Raw genomic sequence first — 22640 nt, 5'->3', positions numbered from 1 at the left:
TTTTCAATTTCAGCATCTATGAGTTCTTTACAGATTTTAATAATTGGATTTTAAAGGAAATTGGAAGTTTGCATGGTTAGTACTTACTATTTTTGTTACACCGGAATAGAACTATTTAACAGGAGATTAAAGGGCTCATCAACTATTAGAGCTACAAGGTTACAAAAAACTTATGGAATATTTGCTGACACTTTCTGTGAAACAATGGAAAACGTGATGTCTTAACCGACTCTACAAGATTTTCTATATTTTTTACTGTTGAAATATATTGGACTACTTCTTTTTCACACGATTAAATAATGAAAGAAGTTGAATTCAACAATATGCCGCATTTTTTTTAAATGTCATATGCCTACTGGATTAACTTAACATTTTTTGCCTTGTTGTTAATTCGATTTAGTTTAGTTTAGTTTAGTTTATTTATTTTGCATATAGACATTAATACATGTATTGCAATAGTCAATATAATGATACAGTAAAACTGGACACTATTATTACAAATAAAAAGAATGTAATTGTAAATATAAAAATATTAAACAAAAACAATTCAAAAAACATGAATAAAAACATTTGAACTGATCAAGAACACTTATTATTTGTTAACAATTAAATATGAATTCATCACTGTTTTCTTCATTTAGCTATACATAAAAAACTATTATGACCTCTATAAAATAAAACTTGATTGTTATTATGAACTTTATTTTACTAAGTACTTGATTTCCATACGTCAGCATGGGTTTATGCAAGGAAAATCTACTGGATCGAATCTTTCTGCCTTTTGTCAATTTACATCGGAAACTTTAGATACTGCAGGACAAATCGACTTCATATATTTGCGGATTTTGGAAACGCTTTCATCAGATAAACAACTATACTTTATTGGCGAAATTACATACGTTCAGATTTTTTTACTCGCAAGTTAAACTCCTCCAATTATATTTAATAAATAGTTAAGATTCCACATGGTATCAGGTATTCCACATGGCTCTATTTTAAGACCGCTCCTGTTTTTTACTTTTACTAAAGATCTTTCGGATATTACACCATATGAAAAATTTGAAAATTGAATTTATATAGAAAATATACTTCTTAAATAGCCAGTAGGAGTAGAGACATGATAAAAATATAAAAAAGCACAATTATTGTACAATTTGAAACAAATTCAGTAGTTGAATTTTAATTCCTCATTTATACGCTTTTGTTTGATATTTTTACTTGTTTGCAAACAATTTACCTACTTTTTGAATTTCATTCGCTATCAAAAGTTTTCCTACACTTAGAAATGAATTTTAAAACGACAATGGAAATAAACTTCCAGGATATTAAAAAAGTTTCACATATAAAATAAAAACGTATGATTTATTAAAAAATAAAATAAATGGACTTATTCTTTTCATCGCAAACTACAGCAAATGTCAAAGGTTCCATTAATTTTTTAAGAAAAATAGTGTTTTTACCAATCATCCTTCATTTTCATGTGTTGTTTATTTATTTTTCTGTTAGATTGTTTTCACTAAAATATACCAAGTTGGCATACTACTCATTATAGGTAGATCCCGAAACGAACACGATAATGGGAGTTATCTGCCTCACCCTATACCTTCCGGAAAACAGTCAAGCGGTGTAGAAAATTACGTCTCCATTTCCATTCAAATTACCTCATACCTAAAATACACTTCGGTCTTTCGGATTAGCCTATTTTATTATACATAGTAAATTACTGACGTCGGTGGTCTGTGAAGTTACGTTAACAGTAATTATTAACCGCTAATAAATTTTCTCATTTCAAAAAGCAATTTGCACGCCGTGTGTGACCTCTTCGACACGCTGTAGCACGGAGTGCAATATGTGGTTTCCGATGGCGTCCGCTGAACGTCCGAGTAATTAGGATCAATGAAAAGTTCCTTTTGGCGTTGATATTTTAATGACTGCACAAACAAGTGGAAATTTATAGTTTCATCACTTTAGATTCATTTAATAGGATTTGAAAATTAAATTTAGTTGATTTGAATTAGTATAACACCTTTAAAATAGAATAATTATAAAATATACATTAGTAAGAAAGCAAATATTTTTTTAGATAAAAAAAAACACTTATAATGAATCTACTCACGTCCAAAGCTTTCATAATGTCGTTTTTTCTAAAAGTTGTTTTTTTTATTTCCTCTACCACCATTTCCTTCCAAGTTGTAACTCTTGTTGTGTAAATTTGGGATTTTTTATATATCTCTTACTTTCTGTGACTAGTTTAGTTCACATGAAGATTAATGTTGAAAAATGAAAGTAGGTGATTTATTTTACTCTCATGAAAAAAGAAAAAAAAACATTCAAATTCAACTGAGTTTATAATTTTAGTACGATATTTTTAAATAACATCCTTATAGTAGAATTTCCGGTTTCCAGCTCGTTTAAATGTATTTATTTGGAAGGAGTTCCATTAATAATTTTAACCAAGCTTAGCTGCCACGACTGATCCATTAATTTAATTTTATATAGCTACGTAAACACTAGCAGAATTTAATATAAAATTATAAATGGAAGCATCCTCTATCTAAAAGTTAGATAAACGCGCTTTGCTCTTAAAAAGTTTATCTTTAATTTAGTAAGTTTAATCTGGTAAATGTTATTCAAGAGGAATCTTGTCTGGAAAGCAGAATCAGGCACGTTTATCTTTCTTTTCAAGAAATTACATCTTCCCTTCCGTTCTAGCGCTTCCTTTTTTTGTTCTGTGAAGGATGCAATGTGCAGGCTAACTACCTGTAAATGTTGTAATTAACTAAAGTTTTGTGAGGCTACGAAGGATTTGACCAATACAACAAACTGTTTGTAATACTTATTTAAATACGAGGAAGAATCATTAGATAACAGAAACTGTTTAACAGTGTTGTTATTAGAGTTATTGTAGACTAATTCTGCCTTATTTTTGATGCCATGCATCTATTCTTCAAACTTGCAGATGCTTGTTCTGGATTTTGACCAACTTTGCAATGTCGATATTACCTTTTTTATGTCTAAAAGCAAAAGTTTTTTCGAAACGTAAAAAGATTATTTCTAAAATGATTTCTAAAGACCCAACCATCCTACAAAGATTCGACTTACAACTTTTTGATTAATTACTCAACAATCGTTGACGATAAAGATTTGATACAGTTCAGTTTTTTCACAGTAGCTATCTATATGAACAATTTCATCAAACCACCATGCCAATTAATTTGACAGAATTATCCTAATTATTGCTAGCAATTGAAGCAGATGTGCATCAATTAATTAGTAACATGGTATCTATACTGCTACTCAATACGTGGCTCTAAAACTATGACAGATCAATTTCAATATCAATAGAATTAATAATTGTAATTTCTCTTAAATAGTTTTCCACTATTCCTATCATTTTGTTCTCGATGTTCAACCTACTGCAGGTGGTTGTCTATAGAATTGGATTAACTCTTGGAAACTAGGGTGGTTACCAATTTTTTAAATATTTTTTTCCAAAAGGTTGCCTGCTTAAATTATTTATAACATGTTTCGTAATTTTTTATATTTTGTGATTTTCTGTTAAAAAGAAGTACTGACCTAGATTGTTGAAGTTGCGGATTAAAGACAAACACATAATTGACTTTATGATTGCCATATACAGGGTGTTCCGAAATTCATGCAACAAAATTTGGTCACAGATTCTTAAGACAAATTTAGGGGACACTTATTTTTTATTTTTGCCAAGTGGCCCCCTTTTTCGGAGTTACAGCCCCTTGAAGTCCGCCCCTTAGAATAATCTTTTTTTTATATCTCAGAACCCTGTTGTACGAGAATCACTAAATTTGGTACACAGGGATTTTATGACATGTTGGGTCTCATGGTGCAACGTTTTTTTGGCGGGGAAACCCCTTAAGACAATTTTTCGTGGGCTCCCTTGTCTTTGGGCCAAAAAAATTTGGTCGCATATCAGTCAAAAATTATCAGTCCACTAGAAAGCCATTAAATTTAGAAACTTTTTGTCTCTTATACTTTTTTCGTAAAACGCAATGTTTTCAAGAAAAATGTCACAATGTGATCGAATGTATATCGTGATTCGCCATTTTCCTCAAAAACATTGCGTTTTACGAAACAAATATCAAGAGACAAAAAAGTTTCTAAATTCAATGGCTGTCTAGCTAACTAATAATTAAAAAAAAAATCAAATTTGCGACCAAATTTTTCTGGTTTCAATGACAAGGGGGCCCACAAAAAAGTGTCTTAAAGGGGTCTCTCGCCAAAAAGCGTAGCACTGTGAGATTCTACATGTCATAAAACCCCTGTGCACCAAATTTAGTGATTCTCGTACATATGGTTTTGAGATATAAAAAATACTTCAGATTTCAGGGGGCTGTAACTCCGAAAAAGGGGGCCAGTTGGCAAAAAGAAAAAATACGGGTCCCCTAAATTTGTCTTAAGAATCTCTGGCCAAATTTTGTTGCATGAATTTCGGGACACCCTGTATGTATTTACATAGCGAATAGCCAATAAAGTTGGCCGTTGTTGGCATCGCTATTGTCGCTACAGAATTTAATAAAAATTCCTAATTTTACGTTTGTCAAAAGAGCAGGTCGTCATTCGCGTTTAATATTTTTTCAAGGAATTCAAATGAAAAACAGAAAAGTAATTATGCTGTTTATCAAGACCCTGTTCTTCGTCACTGATGCTTCGCCTTTTCTCTTTCAAATTTATTTAAGAGGAAAAATTGGGGAATAACAGGAATAAGTTCTTGAATATGCAGCGTATCCAGTGTACAAACCGTCTGTCAGTATCAACAATGCTCTTATTATGTAAACTTAAGAGTATTTCGATAATGTCGTGAGCTAAATGTTGTATAACATCGTTGTGAATTTTAATTAACTTTACAAACCATTTCTAATTTGTGAATCTTGAATAAGATTCAATTATTGTAATAATTTGACGGTTATTCCGGAGCTGTCTAATAACTGCTATATTTTGATTTATACACAGCAAGAATAGTAGGTGCTAAAAGCGAGTTCATTACATATCATATACATACAGTAAGTATATTTTTTTACAGAACATAATAAATTTGGAAAAATAGTATGTATAATAAAACATTATTCGAACACTCCTCCGGCAGCGTTCACACAAATTTGAAGGCGTGCAAGGAATTCATTGTAACTGCGTCTAACCTCTTCTAAATATATGGACTGTACGACATCTCCAATCCGTTGTTTTAGCTGCTCGATGTTATTGTCCAAAGGCCTGCTATGCACAATCTGTCTGAGTCGGACCCACAAGTAAAAGTCCATGATTGTTAAGTCTGGACATCGCAGGGACCATTGATGCGGAGCATGCCGGCCAAACCAACGATTGGGAAATGTGTTCTGTAACCAGGTCCTAACAGTTACGGCAGAATGCGCCCGACAACCGTCATCGTCATGCTCAAAATAAAAACAATTTTCGTAGGTCAGTGTAGTAGTAAATTTTCCAATTCATTAGTAAAAAACGTTTGGAGCATATTCAGTTCATATTCAATAGAGGTAATGTCAAACCTCCTTGTCAAACTCGAACACCTATTGCCGAAGAAGATTAAAACAGAGGCAGACTATAGTTTCCAAAAGTATATTAAACAGAGTAGAAGTAACTAATGCATGATTTTCATGTCCATCCTGTCCAACAACTTTCTACCTCTTGATCCTGTCGCTGGTCTTCAATTATCGCCAGAAATGTCAACTTCCACAAGATAATTCTTTTCGCGAACGAAACGTGGGCTAATAAATTTCCATAACCGATATGTTTACGCAGATGAAGCTCTCCATGTCGTTATGGATAGACATTTTCAGCGCGAATTTAGTATCAATGAGTGGATTGGTTTTGTAAGTAATTTCTGCTTGTTTCTATTAGAATACCAAATCATCTCAATGGCCACAGTTATTTAGATTCTGCAAAATATTCCGCCGAGATTCCTTGCAGCACTCTAGATGCAATGTAAGAGAAGACCTGGGTATTTTTCATTGAAATCTTGAATGACTTGTCGATAACCTGTTATCATCTTTACCGTAGCGCTGTATTAGATATATTTTTTGCTGTAAAGTTAGCATTTATTCGATAATTAATTATTGTTGGGGGTTTTTAACGAGGTACAGTGACACAAGTGAAGAATAAAATGTTATTCTATTCGCAACCTTCTATTTGAAATAAAAAAGTTTTTCCTCTTATTCGCCCTAACCGCGGACATAAATATTTGTAAATAATCAAAGTACGCCAATTTTTCACAAATTGAAATTATGACATACCTTTTATTTTCAAACAACTTTTCCTAGTTACACTTTTCAGAAATATTAAAAATAAAGGTATCTAGTTTCCTCTCGTGACATTTTCAGATTTTTTTTTATTTTCTGGACACCCCGTACACGAAATGTTAAATTTCACCACGCCAACCTCATTTTAAATTTGAACAAAACTTATCAAGTGTGCCTTTTATCCGTAAAATGTAAAATAAAACAGTTTTTCCTCCTATTCACCTTAACCGTGGACATACTGTATATTACAAAGTATAAGCCTGTGTTGAAAATTTTTGAGGTATTTACTTGTTTTTGTCCAAGTTAACTAAAAGTAAATAATATTAATTAGAAATTTGCCCCACATTGGAACCGATTATCAAAGTTTAATAAAGTAACTGATATCAGTCTACTATTGTCTAAGTAAGATTCCAACATTAATATTAGCACCTGGGAAATTCCTATGTAATACTGCTAAGGAACCACAGGTTTGCTCAGTCATGGTTTGCTTTGTGCCGGATTATCTATACACATAGCAATTGGTAGGGCCTAATCCTAAGGAGTAGGTCTGGCAATAACAACGGCTGTTATTGACGTGTTGCCATATTGAAACGGGATCTATTATACCCAGCCTGACAGTAAATCAATCGAGTAATGTAACCAAAAAATCCCCAAATTACATCGGACTACAAATATTTAATCGTCTTCCAGATCATTTAAAATCGCTACAGAATATTATAAAGTTCAAAAAGAAATTAAAAATTTATCTGATAGATAAGTCTTTTTATTCACTGTCAGAGTACATGTAATTTTATGGGTCTATGTGCATCAATGTCTGAAATGTTCTGATCTGTTAATATTTTATTATGTAGAAACCTACTTTATAAATAAGTTTGATTGTTTTTATTTTTATGTATATACATATTACAGTATATTTTTAATGCGCGTATGTTTGCTCTCTGAATACACTTAAACCTGTAATCTCTTTTAATTGACTATTCCTATACAATGTATATTGTCAAAATGGAAAATAAACTATTATTATTATTATTATTATTTGTCGTTTTTGCCGAAAATCGATGTAATAAGTAATTTTTCATTTTTTATTATTTTTTTTAAGTTAAAAATGTTTTTTTGTCAATAGTCCATATTTTCCTCTTCAAAAAGCGTTAATTATTCTAAAAAAAAAAATGGAAAAAAATTTTATTCAAAATTTTTCAAAATTTTTCAAATTTTTTTTGACGTATCCACNACAGTATTGTTTTAGCTTATCCTTTAAAAGTTAAAAGGCTTAATTTGGACGTCACGACCATATTTGGTGGAGTGATATACAAGGGTGATTTATGTTAATGGGACAAAAATATATGTAAATGCAATAAAATAAAAAATACATAAGAGACCCATACGAATATGCCATCCATGCACGTTATTTGCTTAAGACTACATGAAATAGACGCTCTTATAAAAAATGTTAAAACTTTTGTGAGACCTGGTGCAGATCCCTGAAAAATTTGTTTACTTATAGATTATACTTGTTCCGCTTTTCGCAAATTAAAACAACGTTTCTCATTATTTATCTTCCTCAGATTTTTTGTACTTGCTGTGAATCAACGTGTGGAATATAGTTTTTAAGAAATTAACCAAAAATCTTTGACGGATCTAAGGGCCCTTAGGACTCATTTTAAGAAAAATCTTTACTCTTCTTTTTGGTACTAATGAGAGCAATTAACCGTGGAAATTTATCGCAACGTCATTGTTACGCTACGAGCATCAATATCTAAGTATAGAAGTTGTAATTACATTCGATGCAAAATAACCTTTTCCAAAATAAGTTTGTTAGTTTATTTACGTTTAATTACACAAAACCGTAGCAACGAATTTAATTAACATCTCGAGTAAACGAGAAAATGAGACACTTGTAAGTATTCCCAGCATCACATATAAACTCCGTACGTGGAGGTGCTTTTCTTCAGTCGAATCCAATGGCCATAAGTGGTGTTTTGCAAATCTCAGTTTTACTAATCATTTTTTTCAACATGATCGTTGGCCAGCCCAGGGAAATTTTAGTGGACGACGAAGGACCAATTATGGGCGTGGCCAAGCACGCAGAGTACGAGAACGAAGACAATGAAGATGTTCCTGAGCACGCCCCTTGTCATCTGGAGTACCAGGTATATTTGTTATTTGGGAAGATTAGTACTTGTACATTTTTAGAGAAATAAGAGTTCGATCGTTTGTAGTGTAATATCTTTTTCGATCCCTTCTAACGATTTAAGTTTAAACTTTTTCGGGTATGGATTGTCTCCAGCTTCTTCTGAGGAAGTCCATCTCTGTTGCCATTAATAGACTTTTATTGATTTTCCTTAGATCCCATATTTCTGCACCGTTCTCATCATCTATCTCATCTATCATACCACTCTGGGCAATAGTTTTGTAAATACGAAATTAGTTACTTATGTCCTTTTCCCATAAAACTGAATTGGGTTCTCCAATAGTTTTTCTGCCATTATTTATTCTTCCTTGGATCTCCCTCCCTTGATTGTTGAAGAGTACTCCTAAGTATTTACATTTTTCGATGCATTTTGTCATTCCTTTATTCTAAGGTAAGTTGTTACATTCGTCGCTTTCCATAGTTAAATATTTGTTAGTTTATTGTCAGTCCAGTCTTGTAATATTCTTCTTGTAGCTTTCCAACCATATAGCTCAGGTCTTCATCATCCTCCGCATCACTACTTGGTCATCAGCAAAATAGAGCCTATAAAGGGTGTCGTCGCCCACCTGATGTCTCTTGTTTTTACACTTACATGTCCACTCTTTTAGGGCTTGGTCCAAATAAAAACTCACTTACCGGTGTACCAATTCTAAGAGTAAAAAAGTTGTCTGCTGTAGATCTGCCTGCTCGAAATCCTGCTTGTTCCTTCGGTTGTTTTCCTTCAATGTCATTTTTCACCAAGTTTCTAAGTAATCTAGAGTAAATCTTTCCTATTGTCTGTATCCCAACTATAAGTAAAGCTATACATGGTGTTAATGATATACTCTTTTAAACTTTAACGTATTTAATGGTGTTTTTTCGGTGATTTAAAAAAAGTGGTGGGAGGGGATTCTGAGTTCGGAATCTGATCGAGGTTTTCCCTATCGTCTGTATTTAAGGGCGATTTCTCGCGATTTAAAAAAAATTTAGTGTGTTGGAGCAATTCCGGCCCCGGATTCAGATTCAGAGCGTCAAAATACATAAAGATATTTATCTTTCTAGGTCTTTGGAATAGATCACTTTTCTTTTTTCGTGTGCCTGTGTTAGTAGATATACAAATGACGCACAATTTTCATGTCTGTGACTTCCAACTCAAGCTGGTAGATGTAGGTAGCAATTTTATTCCGTTTTATCATCTTCTCTTTGTTTTATAGGTGATGAAGAGGGTTGTGGGAACTTGCATTAAATTAGGAAGAACCGCCCGGGGCTGCGTTTCCGGAAACTATTTACAGCCGCTGCATCCCGAGTGCATGTAATCCAAGATAATTAGATTTCTGCAAACGTTATCGGCTTGAGGCTTTATTTTCTTTTTGAACACATTTGGGCACGAAATGAAGTATTTGTTCCTTTCCTTATAAGCATTCTCTTAGCTTTATTGTAATTTTTATTATTTCAAATAAAAAAATTGCCATCTAAATTGGAGGTATTTGTAGCCCGTTTTCAGGAATTTTAACATGAGAAGACCCTTTGCAAGAACTGTACTCACAAAACGTATGAATTGTATGTGCAAAACTCCTAATTTACTTAAACAAACACAAGCAGATTTTAACAAGAGGCATTGCTGACCGTGTTAAAATTTTAAAACAGAATATTTTAATACAATTTCTGTATAAAATATGAATGAGGAAAAGTTAGATGAAGAGTTGAGTAAATCATTAGATTGTTATACTGAAGTTTTACTAGGTATATGTGGTTTTGCTATGTAACTAAATTTAAATTTGAAATATTAAACTAAACCATGACAGATTTAATTAATTCTTTCTCATAATTGGTTATTACTGTAGGGTAGTGTATTTATAAATAAAATAAAATGAGAACTAGACTCACCATATATGTATATATTATAAATATGTTCCAGAAAGCTGGTAACTCGTGCATAAATGAATATGCAATATTCTATGAATTGTAAACAAAAAGCACGTGCCTTTCTCAAGCAACCGAATAATCGTTTGCATATATTTAATTTTGCTTACGGCACACAGACGAGAACGAGAACGAAGAAAGCAAACAGGAAACAGGAAACACAGATTTCATTCCATTATGCATACAAATTCAGTTTTATTTACGTTGCTACTGCAGTCTGTAATTAGAACAAGTAAAGTTAAATATACCTAAGATAGATTTTCTGCGGGTAGATATCCACACAGAAACGTAGATTCTGCAGAAAATAATTATTCACCTATGAATTAAACATGAATTGGATTTCCAGATCGTCGGGTTGCTGTTTAAAATTGCCTCTTGAACTAATAAAACTATATACTATATTTCGGGATCTAGAATATACACCCCATCATTATACGTCTGCAAACTAATAGTCAGATTTGTCTGTTAATTAAAAGAACTGTGAAGAATGTAGGATTCTTTTTTAAAAACCAGTAGTTAATAAAGAGCTTATGATTTCGAACTTATAAAATTTACTTTGAAAAAGTTTCAATAACAAACGATTTGTAAACAAACTCAGAGTACCACAGAAATTCGATTAATAAAATATTAACAAGAGGATTCATAGCAGTCCAACAAATCTTGCTGTTTAATTTCCAATATATTCCGTACAGAATATCCATACTAATAGATTTCTATATCAATTGAATAAGCTTTTGTCTCTAACTAATTCAATTATTAGCTCGTTTCGTCAATATATGTCTCAAACTGCTTCCAGTATATTTGACTGAATGAACTTCAGAATACCGCATCTCAGAAACCAATTAGCTTTCTTATTAAGACTTTTAAACATGACTTTTAAATATTATACAAACCCCATATTATAAATGACGGATGAACGAAATATGTTGCATCTATTATCCACATCACCATCACTTGCCTACCTTACCTAGTATATACATTATTATAAGTTAAACAAATTGTAATGATTAAATAAATAAATATTGTTTTCATTTTCTTTTAACAGCACTGAAATTTAATGTCATTATGTGCAAATAATGACGCGACATAGCTATATTTAAATATGCAATCGTCCTCAAAAGTGATTAACAATCTGTTGGCAGTCTTATTTTGTAGGAACTAATACATTTCTATTCCAAATTTCCAAATGCATTATCTTAATCCTCAATAATATGTATGACGATATATAAAATTATTTGTTTAAAGTTTTGTCAATTAAATCAAAGGATCACACATAAATCGAATAAAAATTGAGGTCTGAGTACTGCGCTATTATTTTGGAAAGTTTAACGATATTTTTAAGTCAGGGGCGTTTCTTGGGCCATATTCGTCCAAAAAATCTCATCAAATCACTTGTTTCCGAGGTACAGGATGTTTTAAATTGAAAAATGACTACCTACCTAACGAATTCCTTCAAATATATCTGAAGATATTGTACGTGGATTGATGAAACTTGGCTAATAGTATTGTCATATCGTCATTCAAAACAGAAAAATGTAATCTATTATAAATAATAATTTAGGATTACTTAATTATTCTTTGCACCTTTCTTAAGAATGACTAAACGTTATCGGGCAATTTTTATTTTAGGTTGTATTTCTGCATATTGCCTTTTATTAAACCCTTAATTAAACCTGTATACGCTGCTTGAACCACATGGCTTAGCACCAACAAATTAGTTGATATAGAAATATAGTTCCATATAAATTTCTCTCGAAACCGATTTATAATCCATGTGTATTTTATGTTCTTTCGTATTCCCAGATAGGACTACACAGGTTAACCTCCAATACAACACAAATGAAAAAATATGGCCCGCAATATATCACACCTAGATAAAACTATGAGTACATACTTTGTAACATTATTAATGTTTATATGTCGTGGAGGAACAAAGTTATTTATTTATTTTTCTTTGTTTCTGTTTGAGACATATATAAGAGAAATTCTCTATATTATCTGCTAATACTAAACTAACAGTTTAATATAAAATATAAAATGTTTTTAATGATAACTAAAATTTTGTATGATCTAACAATAATAACATCAAAAGCAATCAAAATAAAGTACACCATTTTATTAGAAATGATGATTATTTGTTGTATTCGTCTTTCAATATGACAACAATGTACTTAGTATTAATTCTGAAGTAAAACTATCTCAGTCTGTTTGTTTCAATGAATAAATCAATGATTTTTAAAGTTAGAACATAAATATTAACAAAAATTCTAACTCTCCTTAGGCTCCGTTACGAACAAATCCAATTTTACAGTAAATAGTTGTGCGAAAGAAAATATGTTAACTTGTATTTTTTAAATATTACATTATGAAATATGAATTCTGATTTTCCTCAGAGGGTTTCGCACAAAATATTATTGCTGGTTCATTGATGTACATCGAATTACATCACTGTTGCCCTTACTGGCAAAAATATGATATTTATTTGTACCTATCAATCACGCCACCTACCTACACACCAGTGAGCAATTTAGGTCTAGTTTTGACTACCGAAATAATCTCGAGATGAAACCGAGCCTAATCAATCTTCTAACCTTTATGTAAACTATCTGTCTTTGTACCCAGCGACAACGAGAGGTAATAGAGCCTTCACCTAATTGTTTTCAACATGTAAATTGTCTCCGTCCCGGAATGGAAATTACATGGTATGATGTTATCAATCACTAAGATTAATCATCTTAATTGATTTGATGGGTATTGGTGTTCATCTGCCTGTATTTTTCCTAATACATGCGCGGTATATGCAAACTTGGAAATTATTTTTTAAGGATTATTTAAGGAGATTATCAAACAAACTTTTTTTCTGAATACAATAAATCTGACATTTAGTTTAGTATGTTTTAGTTAAAAAAAAAAATAAATTTTTTGTAACTAATTTTTGATAATTTTAAAGAAATGAAACAAAGTTTTGAGTTATATTTTACAAAAAAATTCAGAACAAATAAAAAATAGTACAAAGTAGCTTTAACTGTTAATCGATCTATCCGGATTTGAAGCGTTAAACCTAGGTAATAGTCGGTTAGAAACTCCAAACTTCTTGATGTACACTTATCGCTGATTAGTCCCCCAAAGAGATAAAGACAAATGGGGATTTGGAAAGTTGCAACTTGTAACCGACACTTAAACTACGGTTTTGACAAGAACTAACTCGGAGATAAATTAAGGTGGTTTACAAAATAGTTGTTAGATGCGGTGCATCTTCTTGTTCTGGTAATAAGATAACTATTTTGTCAACAGTATTCAAACACTAATACATATGAATAACAGAGCAAGTCGATATAAACTTTTGACTAAACATGAAAGCTTATTACGAGGATAAGGATGATAAAGAATTTGATGAAAGCACATGCTGTCCCAACTAAAAGTATTCACCCCGAATATCTTGAAAAGTAATTATTTTCTGAAAATTCACTGAAATGCGTCGAATACGCATGATTCTCATCCGCTACCCTCCAGGGTTGTTGCTCTCTTAAAAATTTTAATTTTTAGAAAGGCACATTTTAAATCGACTTTCCAATTGTCTACAAGGGTTAGAAAGGAAAAAGAACAGACGCTTATGTCTAATAGTTTCTGTATGTAAAAGATACGAAAATGGATGCATCATAAAAATGATTCCTTTAAAGTTATCCTTGGCCTTCAATCGACTTAATTTGACCGATATTTGATCTCAAATTTTCATACGATTTTATTGATCAGCCAAAATCGGTAACAACAACTAAATCCCTAGACTTATTTGCGTTGATAAGGACTCTAAATACATACAACTCTGCAAGACAAGTCAATTTCGAAGATGGACACTTAACTAATTGTTAAAGTGAACCTTTAAACTTCGAATAATTGATAAATTTACTTACCTACGAATGCAATTTAAGTTTAAATTGAACTACAGAACCTCATGCCCGATTAATACCTATTTGAATGTTGATTATCCTCTTGATGAGACCATTTACGGCAATTGAACAAATTATTTATGAATTTTCACAGTTCCAACACATTTGTCGTTTCCAGTCAATGGAATTGGATCTTCGGTGGGCACCCGGAAATAATGGTTATTCTTCCTGTGTCTTAATGAGTCTTTTAGGTATTTGACTGTTCTATATTCACTTATTAAGAGGGTATAATTCAAATGCTTCAATTTCCTGTAAATATATGTCCGTAAAAGTTCTTTTCCAAGACAAAGACTGTTTAATATTAGTAAAAAAAAGAGATTTATTGGAAGATAACACGGTACATATAGGTAGTTGCAAAACATTGCTAGTATGGGCACACATAAAATTCCTACAGTTAAGCAAAAAGAAATATGTACCTATATGAATTATCTAGGCCTTTTACTTATAAAATAGGTAAGTAAAATAGAACTGCTGGTGCCATCTTCTGACGGTAGCTGGTAAACTATGTGAATAAGTCGAAGGAAAACAGTGGATTCTTTAATACAATTATTCCTATAAATTCATGTGAAATAGACCATACGAAATGAATCGACTGAATAAATGCGGGTAGGTACCTACATATATAACAAGAAAAAGTTTCTATCTGGATTGTTTGAGAACACTATTATTTCTCCAAAGTAATATCAACAGATCAGCTGTAAAGGGAATACATGCATATTTAGTTTCTTTATCTGGATTTAGAACCATAATGCTCCTTCAAAAATTTTAAGAGAATATAAACAATATAAAAACATCAAATTTAAACATATTAGAAAAAGTTTCTTCTTCTATTTGGATGCAGATTCAAACATTTTTCTTTTGATCATTCAGTATGCTTTCTTTTTAAGAGATATCTATTAAATTTGTTATTATAAGACTGCAGCAACTGTGATGTGCATAAATTTAACAAAATAATTTTCTCAGATAATACAAAAGCCTTTTTAAGATATTTGAATCTGGGACCAATAATGAATTGCATCTAAAATGTCGTTGCAATAAAGGAAAACCTAACAATTTGTACGACCTCTAAGGACAAAAATATTAAACAAAGTACTATCAATGAGGCAGGTAACAGGGGATTATAAAAAATTACATTTTAAAATAAGATAATTTAAAGAATTGTTTATTAAATTTTACAGCAGTTTCATGGCAATCTTGACTATGTAGTTACAGGATTACCAAATAAATAAACCAAAATATTGTGGCAAACTATCAAAGCAAATATATGAAATGTATTATTGTAATCAGAAAAAAGAGAGCAATAAAAAAAAATAACAAATAAAAAGTGATTAAAAAAATTAAAGTTTGGTTTATGTTTTTGAAATGCAACAGTCAATAATTTTTTTTTATAACATACCTATTGCTTTAAAATCGCAAGAAAAATTATTCTTGATGCTAAAAAAATTATAATAGAGGTGGAATGTTATTTGAATGACCCTGTAGATGTTTTGAAATTTATTTTCTTTTTAATTTCCCTTGAAAGATAAATATTCTTATATTGTTATTGTTTCACTTTCACAAAAAGAATAGGCAAATTCTCAGAAACCAACACAAGCACACAGCGTAGGTTAAAATTTAATTATTCTTTCGTTACATAATATAAATATCTGTTTGTTATTGTTTTTATTATTTTCAAGACTGTTATACTGATTGTGAGTCTTCGTTAGCGTCGTGTTCCTCAATTCATTATCATTATTTATTTTTTGCTCACTAATTTGGGAATAACTTAATAAAAAAAATACATACAAAATAAATACCTACTTTTGTTAGAAATTTCAAACTTGTACTATATTCATCAATTTTTTGTGCTGAATTCATTTATGTAAAGAAAACTATAGCATTTCATTTACAATTTTTGAGGAAAATTCATAAAACGGCATACTTTTGAAATAACGCCATCTATATAGGTTAGGTTTCCATATTGAGGCAAATGACATTACGCATTCACCGCGAGATAAAGCATGAAAAGACCTTTCCAACAAGGTATAACACTATATATGGGCTTTTGATGAGCCAATCCTTAAAAAAATGTATTTCTCTGGTCAGACATTAGGGGCTTCCCCCACCCTTTCTGTCCAGAGATAGAACAAAATGTCAACAAAAGTTATGCGCAATGAATCCATATTTGTACTATTTACCTAATATACCTGAATAGGAAACATTTCTGAGAAGAATTCAGCTCTCTGTTTTGCTATGTAGATTGCGCCCCCCTCTAGCGGCCGAGCTACGAACTGCAAAACTGTTTCCATTGATTTTTCTTGGTCGATTTATTTATTAATAAAAATTTTTTTCCCGAAGCTCTAGGGCCTATACTTTCTCTAATATCGTATCTCGCCGACCTTAGTGGGTCACCCCGTATAGAAAGCAAAGAAAATAAAGAGATATCATTACACAAACAATTGAGTTTTTGAAATAAATTACTAATCAAGTTATTGCTTTTGATGCATAGTTAAAATGTTTTCATTTATTTGTGACACCCTGTAAAAATTGTTTAAGATGTTCCTCTCAATAGAATAATAATTAGGTATTTTTCTATAATTCTTTATTGTGAAATTAATTTGGATGGAATAGAGTAGGGTGGCACAAAAAAAATGAATATTTTTTTTTTCGTCTCTTGTGAAAATTTGTTAGTTTATCATGTTTTAAGAGTCCCCTCAAAAAATCAGCCCAAAAAAAAATTATTTTTGAGGTTGCTCAAGATTTTTAAAAATTTTCAAAATCGTCAAAAATTGAATTTTTTTTATAAATTTTTTTTCTCGTTAGTTTATCATTTTCTAGGTTGAAAAAAATCTCGATTTTGAAAAGGACCCCGCTCAAAATATATGGAAAATGGTTTTCGGTAAATCTTGCTGAAATTTTGCAGAGGTAGGTTTCAGCTTGCCGAACAAGACTCAATAACACCAAGATCAAAAAACCTCACCCAAGGCCACTGTGCGGTTTAAAATATACGAAAAAAGTTATTTCGTTGATTTATCCACAATAAAACACCCAAAGCAGTCTGGTCCTTATAGGGGTTTTGGGATCGCTGATTACGATGAATAGGTCAGTTAAGCTCCATCACATCAGTTTCAAGGTCATTTGAAAATCAAATTTAAGTGTCTCGTGATTTATTTCTATTCTTTTGTCCATCAAATTCAATAAAAAAATTATTAGTTCATTGATATTTAGTTTTACGTCGCTCGAAAACATTTTAGGTACACTATACTTTGAAAGTTAATATAATTATGAATGACCTTTAGAAGTTAAAATATCGATTTGAAATTTTCAGAATCGAGATTTTTTTTAACCTAGAAAATGATAAAATAACGAGAAAAAAATTTTTTAAAAAAAATTCAATTTCTGACAATTTTGGAAATTTTTAAAAATGTTGAGCGACCTCTAAAAAAAATTTTTCTGAGCTGATTTCTTGAGGGGGCTCTTAAAACATGATAAACTAACATATTTTCACAAGAGACACGAAAAAAAATATATTCATTTTTTTTTGGGCAGCCTAATGTAGAGGCAATTTTTTTGTTGTACTGTCCTTTTTTTAATTCACTTTTGGGATGGGTAACTATTGTGGTTGGGTAAATTTGGTTAACACCATCATTAAGAAGACAAATCCGAGAAATATTTGAATTATTTGCAATACTGCTATTTTGCATACATTATTTGTACTTATTTGATTGAAACGGAAGCAAATTATATTTCAAATTAAACATCACATTATAATTCGAGGTTATTCACTTGTTTTTTTTTACTTAAATGTTATTATACAATCTTATTAATAACTTCTTAAGTGGGACAATTGATAAATATCGGTTTGGTAAACAATAATTAATTTTCTATAAAAACTGACACGACGGATTCCAAATTAGAGCAAATTTATCTTAATTTGTGATATCCAGGCCTCCTCTGACCACAATTTTATTCCCTAAATTTTGAATTCAAAATTTTACTAAACATTTATCACAAATTTCTATATTTGAGTTAATAACTTCGATATCCTTATACACTATCCAACTGGGTTCCTCAATGAACTAAAACAAAGCTTACAATTTAATACAAATTTATTTAAGTATTTTCCACGTAAGCACCATCGATTCAGGAATAGCATTCTATTTTTAACCGATACTCATAAAATTATTAGTAATTTTAATACAATGGCACAGTTTATACGTAAGTGAAGAAGACCTAACATGCCTTTTTAAATGTATTAGTAAACTTAGTAGAAAATGTAGAAATATTACAACTAAAAATATATTACACATAAAAAAATAAATAAACTATTTTAAAAACGGAAAACACCGTTTACAAATCTAGAAAACATTTTCACAAATTAATATTTGGTCTATATTATACGTAGATGAAAGCAAAAAGGTTTCATATCTGTTACACAAAACCAATATCAATATTTTTGAGATTCTTCTAACAATGAGCATTTTTAAAGTATTGCTAGGGATTTGCACTGAAAAATTTTAAAATAAATCATATTAAAGCAAACTGATTCTCTTAAATTATAAATAAATTTGTCCAAATAATTACAAAATAAATGTTCTTTATCAGTCTTCTACGAAAAGCCATGATGATTACTTTAAGCCATTTCTTATAGAGGGTATAGCAAAAGTACCGGAACGGCAGAATAACTCAGTGGGAGAGCATTTTAGAGAAAAATGTTAAATGTAAAAGTTTCAGGATTTCTCCCTGGCTATCTGATGGTGACCTTGACATTGACCTTGAGGATCATTTCAAGGTCAAATATTATTTTTCAAATGGGACCCTATACTTTTGACCCAAGAAATGAAGAGAAATTTTACGTTCAGATATGACCTTGAGTGACCCCTCCCTTTTGACCTTGGGGCCCCCACAAGGTCTAACTAATAAAAGTATAGGAACGGCAGAATTTAGGATTTCTCCCTGGCTATCCGATGGTGACCTTGACCTTGAATTGGTGGTGGGGAACCAGTGGTTATAGTCAGTCTAAGGAGGTGTTAGGATCCACACCAAACAAGGAGTGGTTTTTCCCTTTTCATTTCCAAGGTAAAAATTATAGGATCCCATTTGAAAAATCACATTTGACCTTGAAATGATTTTCAAGGTCAAGGTCAATGCCAAGGTCGGATAGCCAGGGAGAAATCTGGAAACTTATGCTCTCCCGCCGAGTTATTCTGCCGTTCCGGTACTTTTGCTATAACCTGTATTAACTTTAAGAAAAACTCCATTTTGGCAGGCAGTGAAAGCTAAATATACAGGGTGCAACACAAAGCGTCAAAAATTGAGGAGTGTTTTTCAAATTTATATTCAAGAACATTTTTTTATATAAACATAAAAGGTTCTGAAATTTTCAAAAAACAAATGAACATCTAAATATCTTCTGAAAAAATTAAATTTTCTGCGCAGTCTTAGCATAAACCTGTGACCTAGAAATTAATATGCAAATTTTATTTTGAATGAAAATGAAACTTTTACCATTTTGGTACAAATTAGTATTTTATTTGGACAAAAACACTCCATTTTTGACTTGTGCAACATTCTGTATAATACATAAAAAGAAATTAAAGCTAAAATTTTATAAAATAAAACTAATATTAATTTCAAATATTGAAACCATTTTATGAAAACATTAAATCACAACAATATTAAACCGAAAAGTTATCTCAAGTTAGTTCATTTTTAACGCAGGAAAAATATTCAATGTAACGGAAGTACAGAAAAAGTATTAAAAGGAATGTTAAGAGAGCAAAATTCAATATTTTAAAAGTTAAATCACAAAGTACGGAGTATTTGACTGAATACTGCACTAGCGTAGAGATTCTGACATATTGACCATTACAACAGCCACATGAAACCTTTTTACGAGTTACCGAAAATTTAAAACTCGTCGTGCCTAGCAAGCGCCTCGCCAAAATCTGTGGCTTGGGAACCCACGAATAAGTCGTACTTCTTCAGCACTTCATCTTTCGTTAACTGCTCGTCAGCATCCGAATCAGCTTCGTAAATTAAATGTCTGGCTTCAGCCTCGGCGTGATCGAAATCTTCTGGCAAGATCCAGTTTTTAACTTCTTCCTCATCCATGAAGCCATCTCCGTCCTTATCACGGTACGTGCTGAACTGTTCCTTCTCACTCTTCACCCAGTCAGGTTCCTCTTCAGGTTCATCGCCTCGGTACATGTCTCCAATGTATTCTTGCAGAGATATCTTTCCATCTTTATCTTTGTCGATGTCTTCCATAGTTTCAACGATAACCATGCCCCTCATGTAGTCTGTTTCTTCGGGGTGTAAAAAACCTGCGAATTCTTCTTTAGTCAGGTTATCGTCTCCGTCTCTGTCTGCGCTTGCCCATCGTCTCCTGTCTCGTTTTAACATATTCCTGTAAGAAAACCCTTCGTTATCTTTTTCAGATTCGGCTGGGTCCATGTTCTCTAGGAAGCCATAAACGAGTTTTTGATAGTTTTCCCAAGATATGGTGGGGTTGTTTTCGGGGTTCTGCTGCCTCCACTGGCGATCGACATCTTCACTGATGTAGCGTTTCTGCGTAAATCGAATCCAATCCTTGAGTTCCTCTCTAGATATGATACTGTCATTATTGGTGTCTATTTTGTCAAAAATTATTCTGGAAAACAAAAATGTATGTTAATTAGGTCTCAAACTGAAATAAAATTTAATAAAAATATTTTTTATCCTTAATTCACTAAAAAGAAATTAGTTTCGGAATAATACAATTTTTATAGAAGTAAATGTTTCATAAAATAGTAGAATTGAACCATCAGCTGATACAAGAAAAAGTAGAGGACGTCAACGACTTTTAACTGTCAAGAGAGTTTATAGAATTAATAACTAATAAAAAACATATTTTTTCTACATTCATTGCCTTCTATTTTGAAAAAAAAAAAAAATGCCTAAAATACTGCTAACTAGTTTACATCACACGATCTGTAGTTAACTGTTTGACCTACTTTTTTTGTAACACTCTGTAAAAGTATTTGCTACATGAAAGTTTAGTTACAGATACAAGCGAGCTAAATGAATTGAAATAAACACTAATGTAAAGTTTTTGAAAGGACTATGCAAAATCATTCCAAAGTGCAGCCGATTTTTTTCTACCATTAATGATATTAATGAAAATAATGCGCTTACCCAAGCCTCCTTTTACTTTCCTCTGGGGGCAACTGGTCAAATGTCTTGGCCTCTTCTCCAAGAAACGCTTCATGATCGTACTCCGGATTATGATGCTCATTTTCAAAATGTTCTTTATCACTCAATTCTCTATTAAACACTCTATCATTATGTGTTTCCTCTTTTGGTAGAGCTACTCCAAAAGTAGTCACCAATAATGCAATAACTAGCCTTATAATCATGTTTTCACTCTCTTGATTTGACTGCCTAAACAGAAATATGAATTAATTCATTAATTTTAAATAGAGCAGTCGAAATGCGTGGTAAGCGTTTATTGGCTACACAGGATTGTTTCAAAATGCTCCAACTCATCACACAGATGCACTCATATCAAATAACACCCACCACTCTTTTACTGGTAAAGTCGTTAAATTGAGAGAATTTAACCTCAAACAAATATTTGATGCTCAGTACATATTTTCCGAACAAATATTTACTAATAACAATGTCTTATACTTACAGTATTTTAAAATATATAAAAATAGTTAAATATCACACAGGATAAGTAAACAAACAAGTAAACAATTCCGTCACTTTTGACTTCTTTCTAATAAAGCTGTGCCAGTGTTGCCACATGCTAATTTCCAAATATATTCAGGAAGTGCCAGTAATGCACATTAAAATTAATTACAATCTATGAATCTATCAGTAAAACATTTTAATTTTAATTAATCCTTTTTCTTAAATTGTGTGCTCTTAATCTACTTATTCAGTTATGTATCTCAAAATAAAACAAAATGAAAAGTTTTCTTTTTAACCTTGGTTGGATAGGTATCCTTCTAAAGAAATTTTCTGGAGTTTGAGTACAAGTCAAGATTTTTAATAATTCTTCGAAAATTATCGACATTCCATTCATGAATCATTATGCAATTATCTGCAAAATTCTGCACATTGCATAAAATTATGCACATCTGGCAACACTGAGCTGCATAAGTAATGGTAATGCTGTGTCGATTCGATCCTACAGCATCAGTAGACCACATACTTCTATCCTAGGATAGAAGTATGTGCAGTAGACAAATGTTATATTCTGTAGTTTGTAGTTTCCCATGTAACTACATTGCTAGTGATTTGAGACAGAACCGGCTTTAGAAATATTTATATTACAGGTCGCCTAATGGG

At 31.5% G+C, this 22640-nt stretch overlaps 1 protein-coding gene across 2 annotated transcripts; it reads right to left on the bottom strand.

Moving 5' to 3' along the window:
* Positions 1-19044: 19044 nt before the first annotated feature.
* On the bottom strand, positions 19045-22068 carry LOC108912144 (calumenin). 2 transcript variants are annotated; one of them, XM_018717310.2, is made up of 3 exons: positions 21979-22068; positions 21480-21725; positions 19045-20955 (listed from the first exon to the last, which is right to left on the bottom strand). In XM_018717310.2, the coding sequence occupies exons 2-3, from the start codon at positions 21698-21700 to the stop codon at positions 20214-20216; spliced, it is 963 nt and encodes a 320-aa protein (XP_018572826.1). In that variant the 5' UTR covers positions 21701-21725; positions 21979-22068; the 3' UTR covers positions 19045-20213. The 2 variants fall into 2 exon arrangements, with proteins under 2 accessions (XP_018572826.1, XP_018572828.1); XM_018717312.2 differs by lacking the exon at positions 21979-22068 and having other exon boundaries at positions 21480-21872.
* Between the last annotated feature and the right edge of the window lie 572 nt (positions 22069-22640).

Source organism: Anoplophora glabripennis, unplaced genomic scaffold (genome assembly GCF_000390285.2).
Source record: "Anoplophora glabripennis isolate ALB-LARVAE unplaced genomic scaffold, Agla_2.0 scaffold351, whole genome shotgun sequence".
Classification (NCBI taxonomy): Eukaryota; Metazoa; Arthropoda; class Insecta; order Coleoptera; family Cerambycidae; genus Anoplophora; species Anoplophora glabripennis.
The sequence above is the reverse complement of the archived record's forward strand: the minus strand, read 5'-3'. Positions and strand labels throughout refer to the sequence as shown.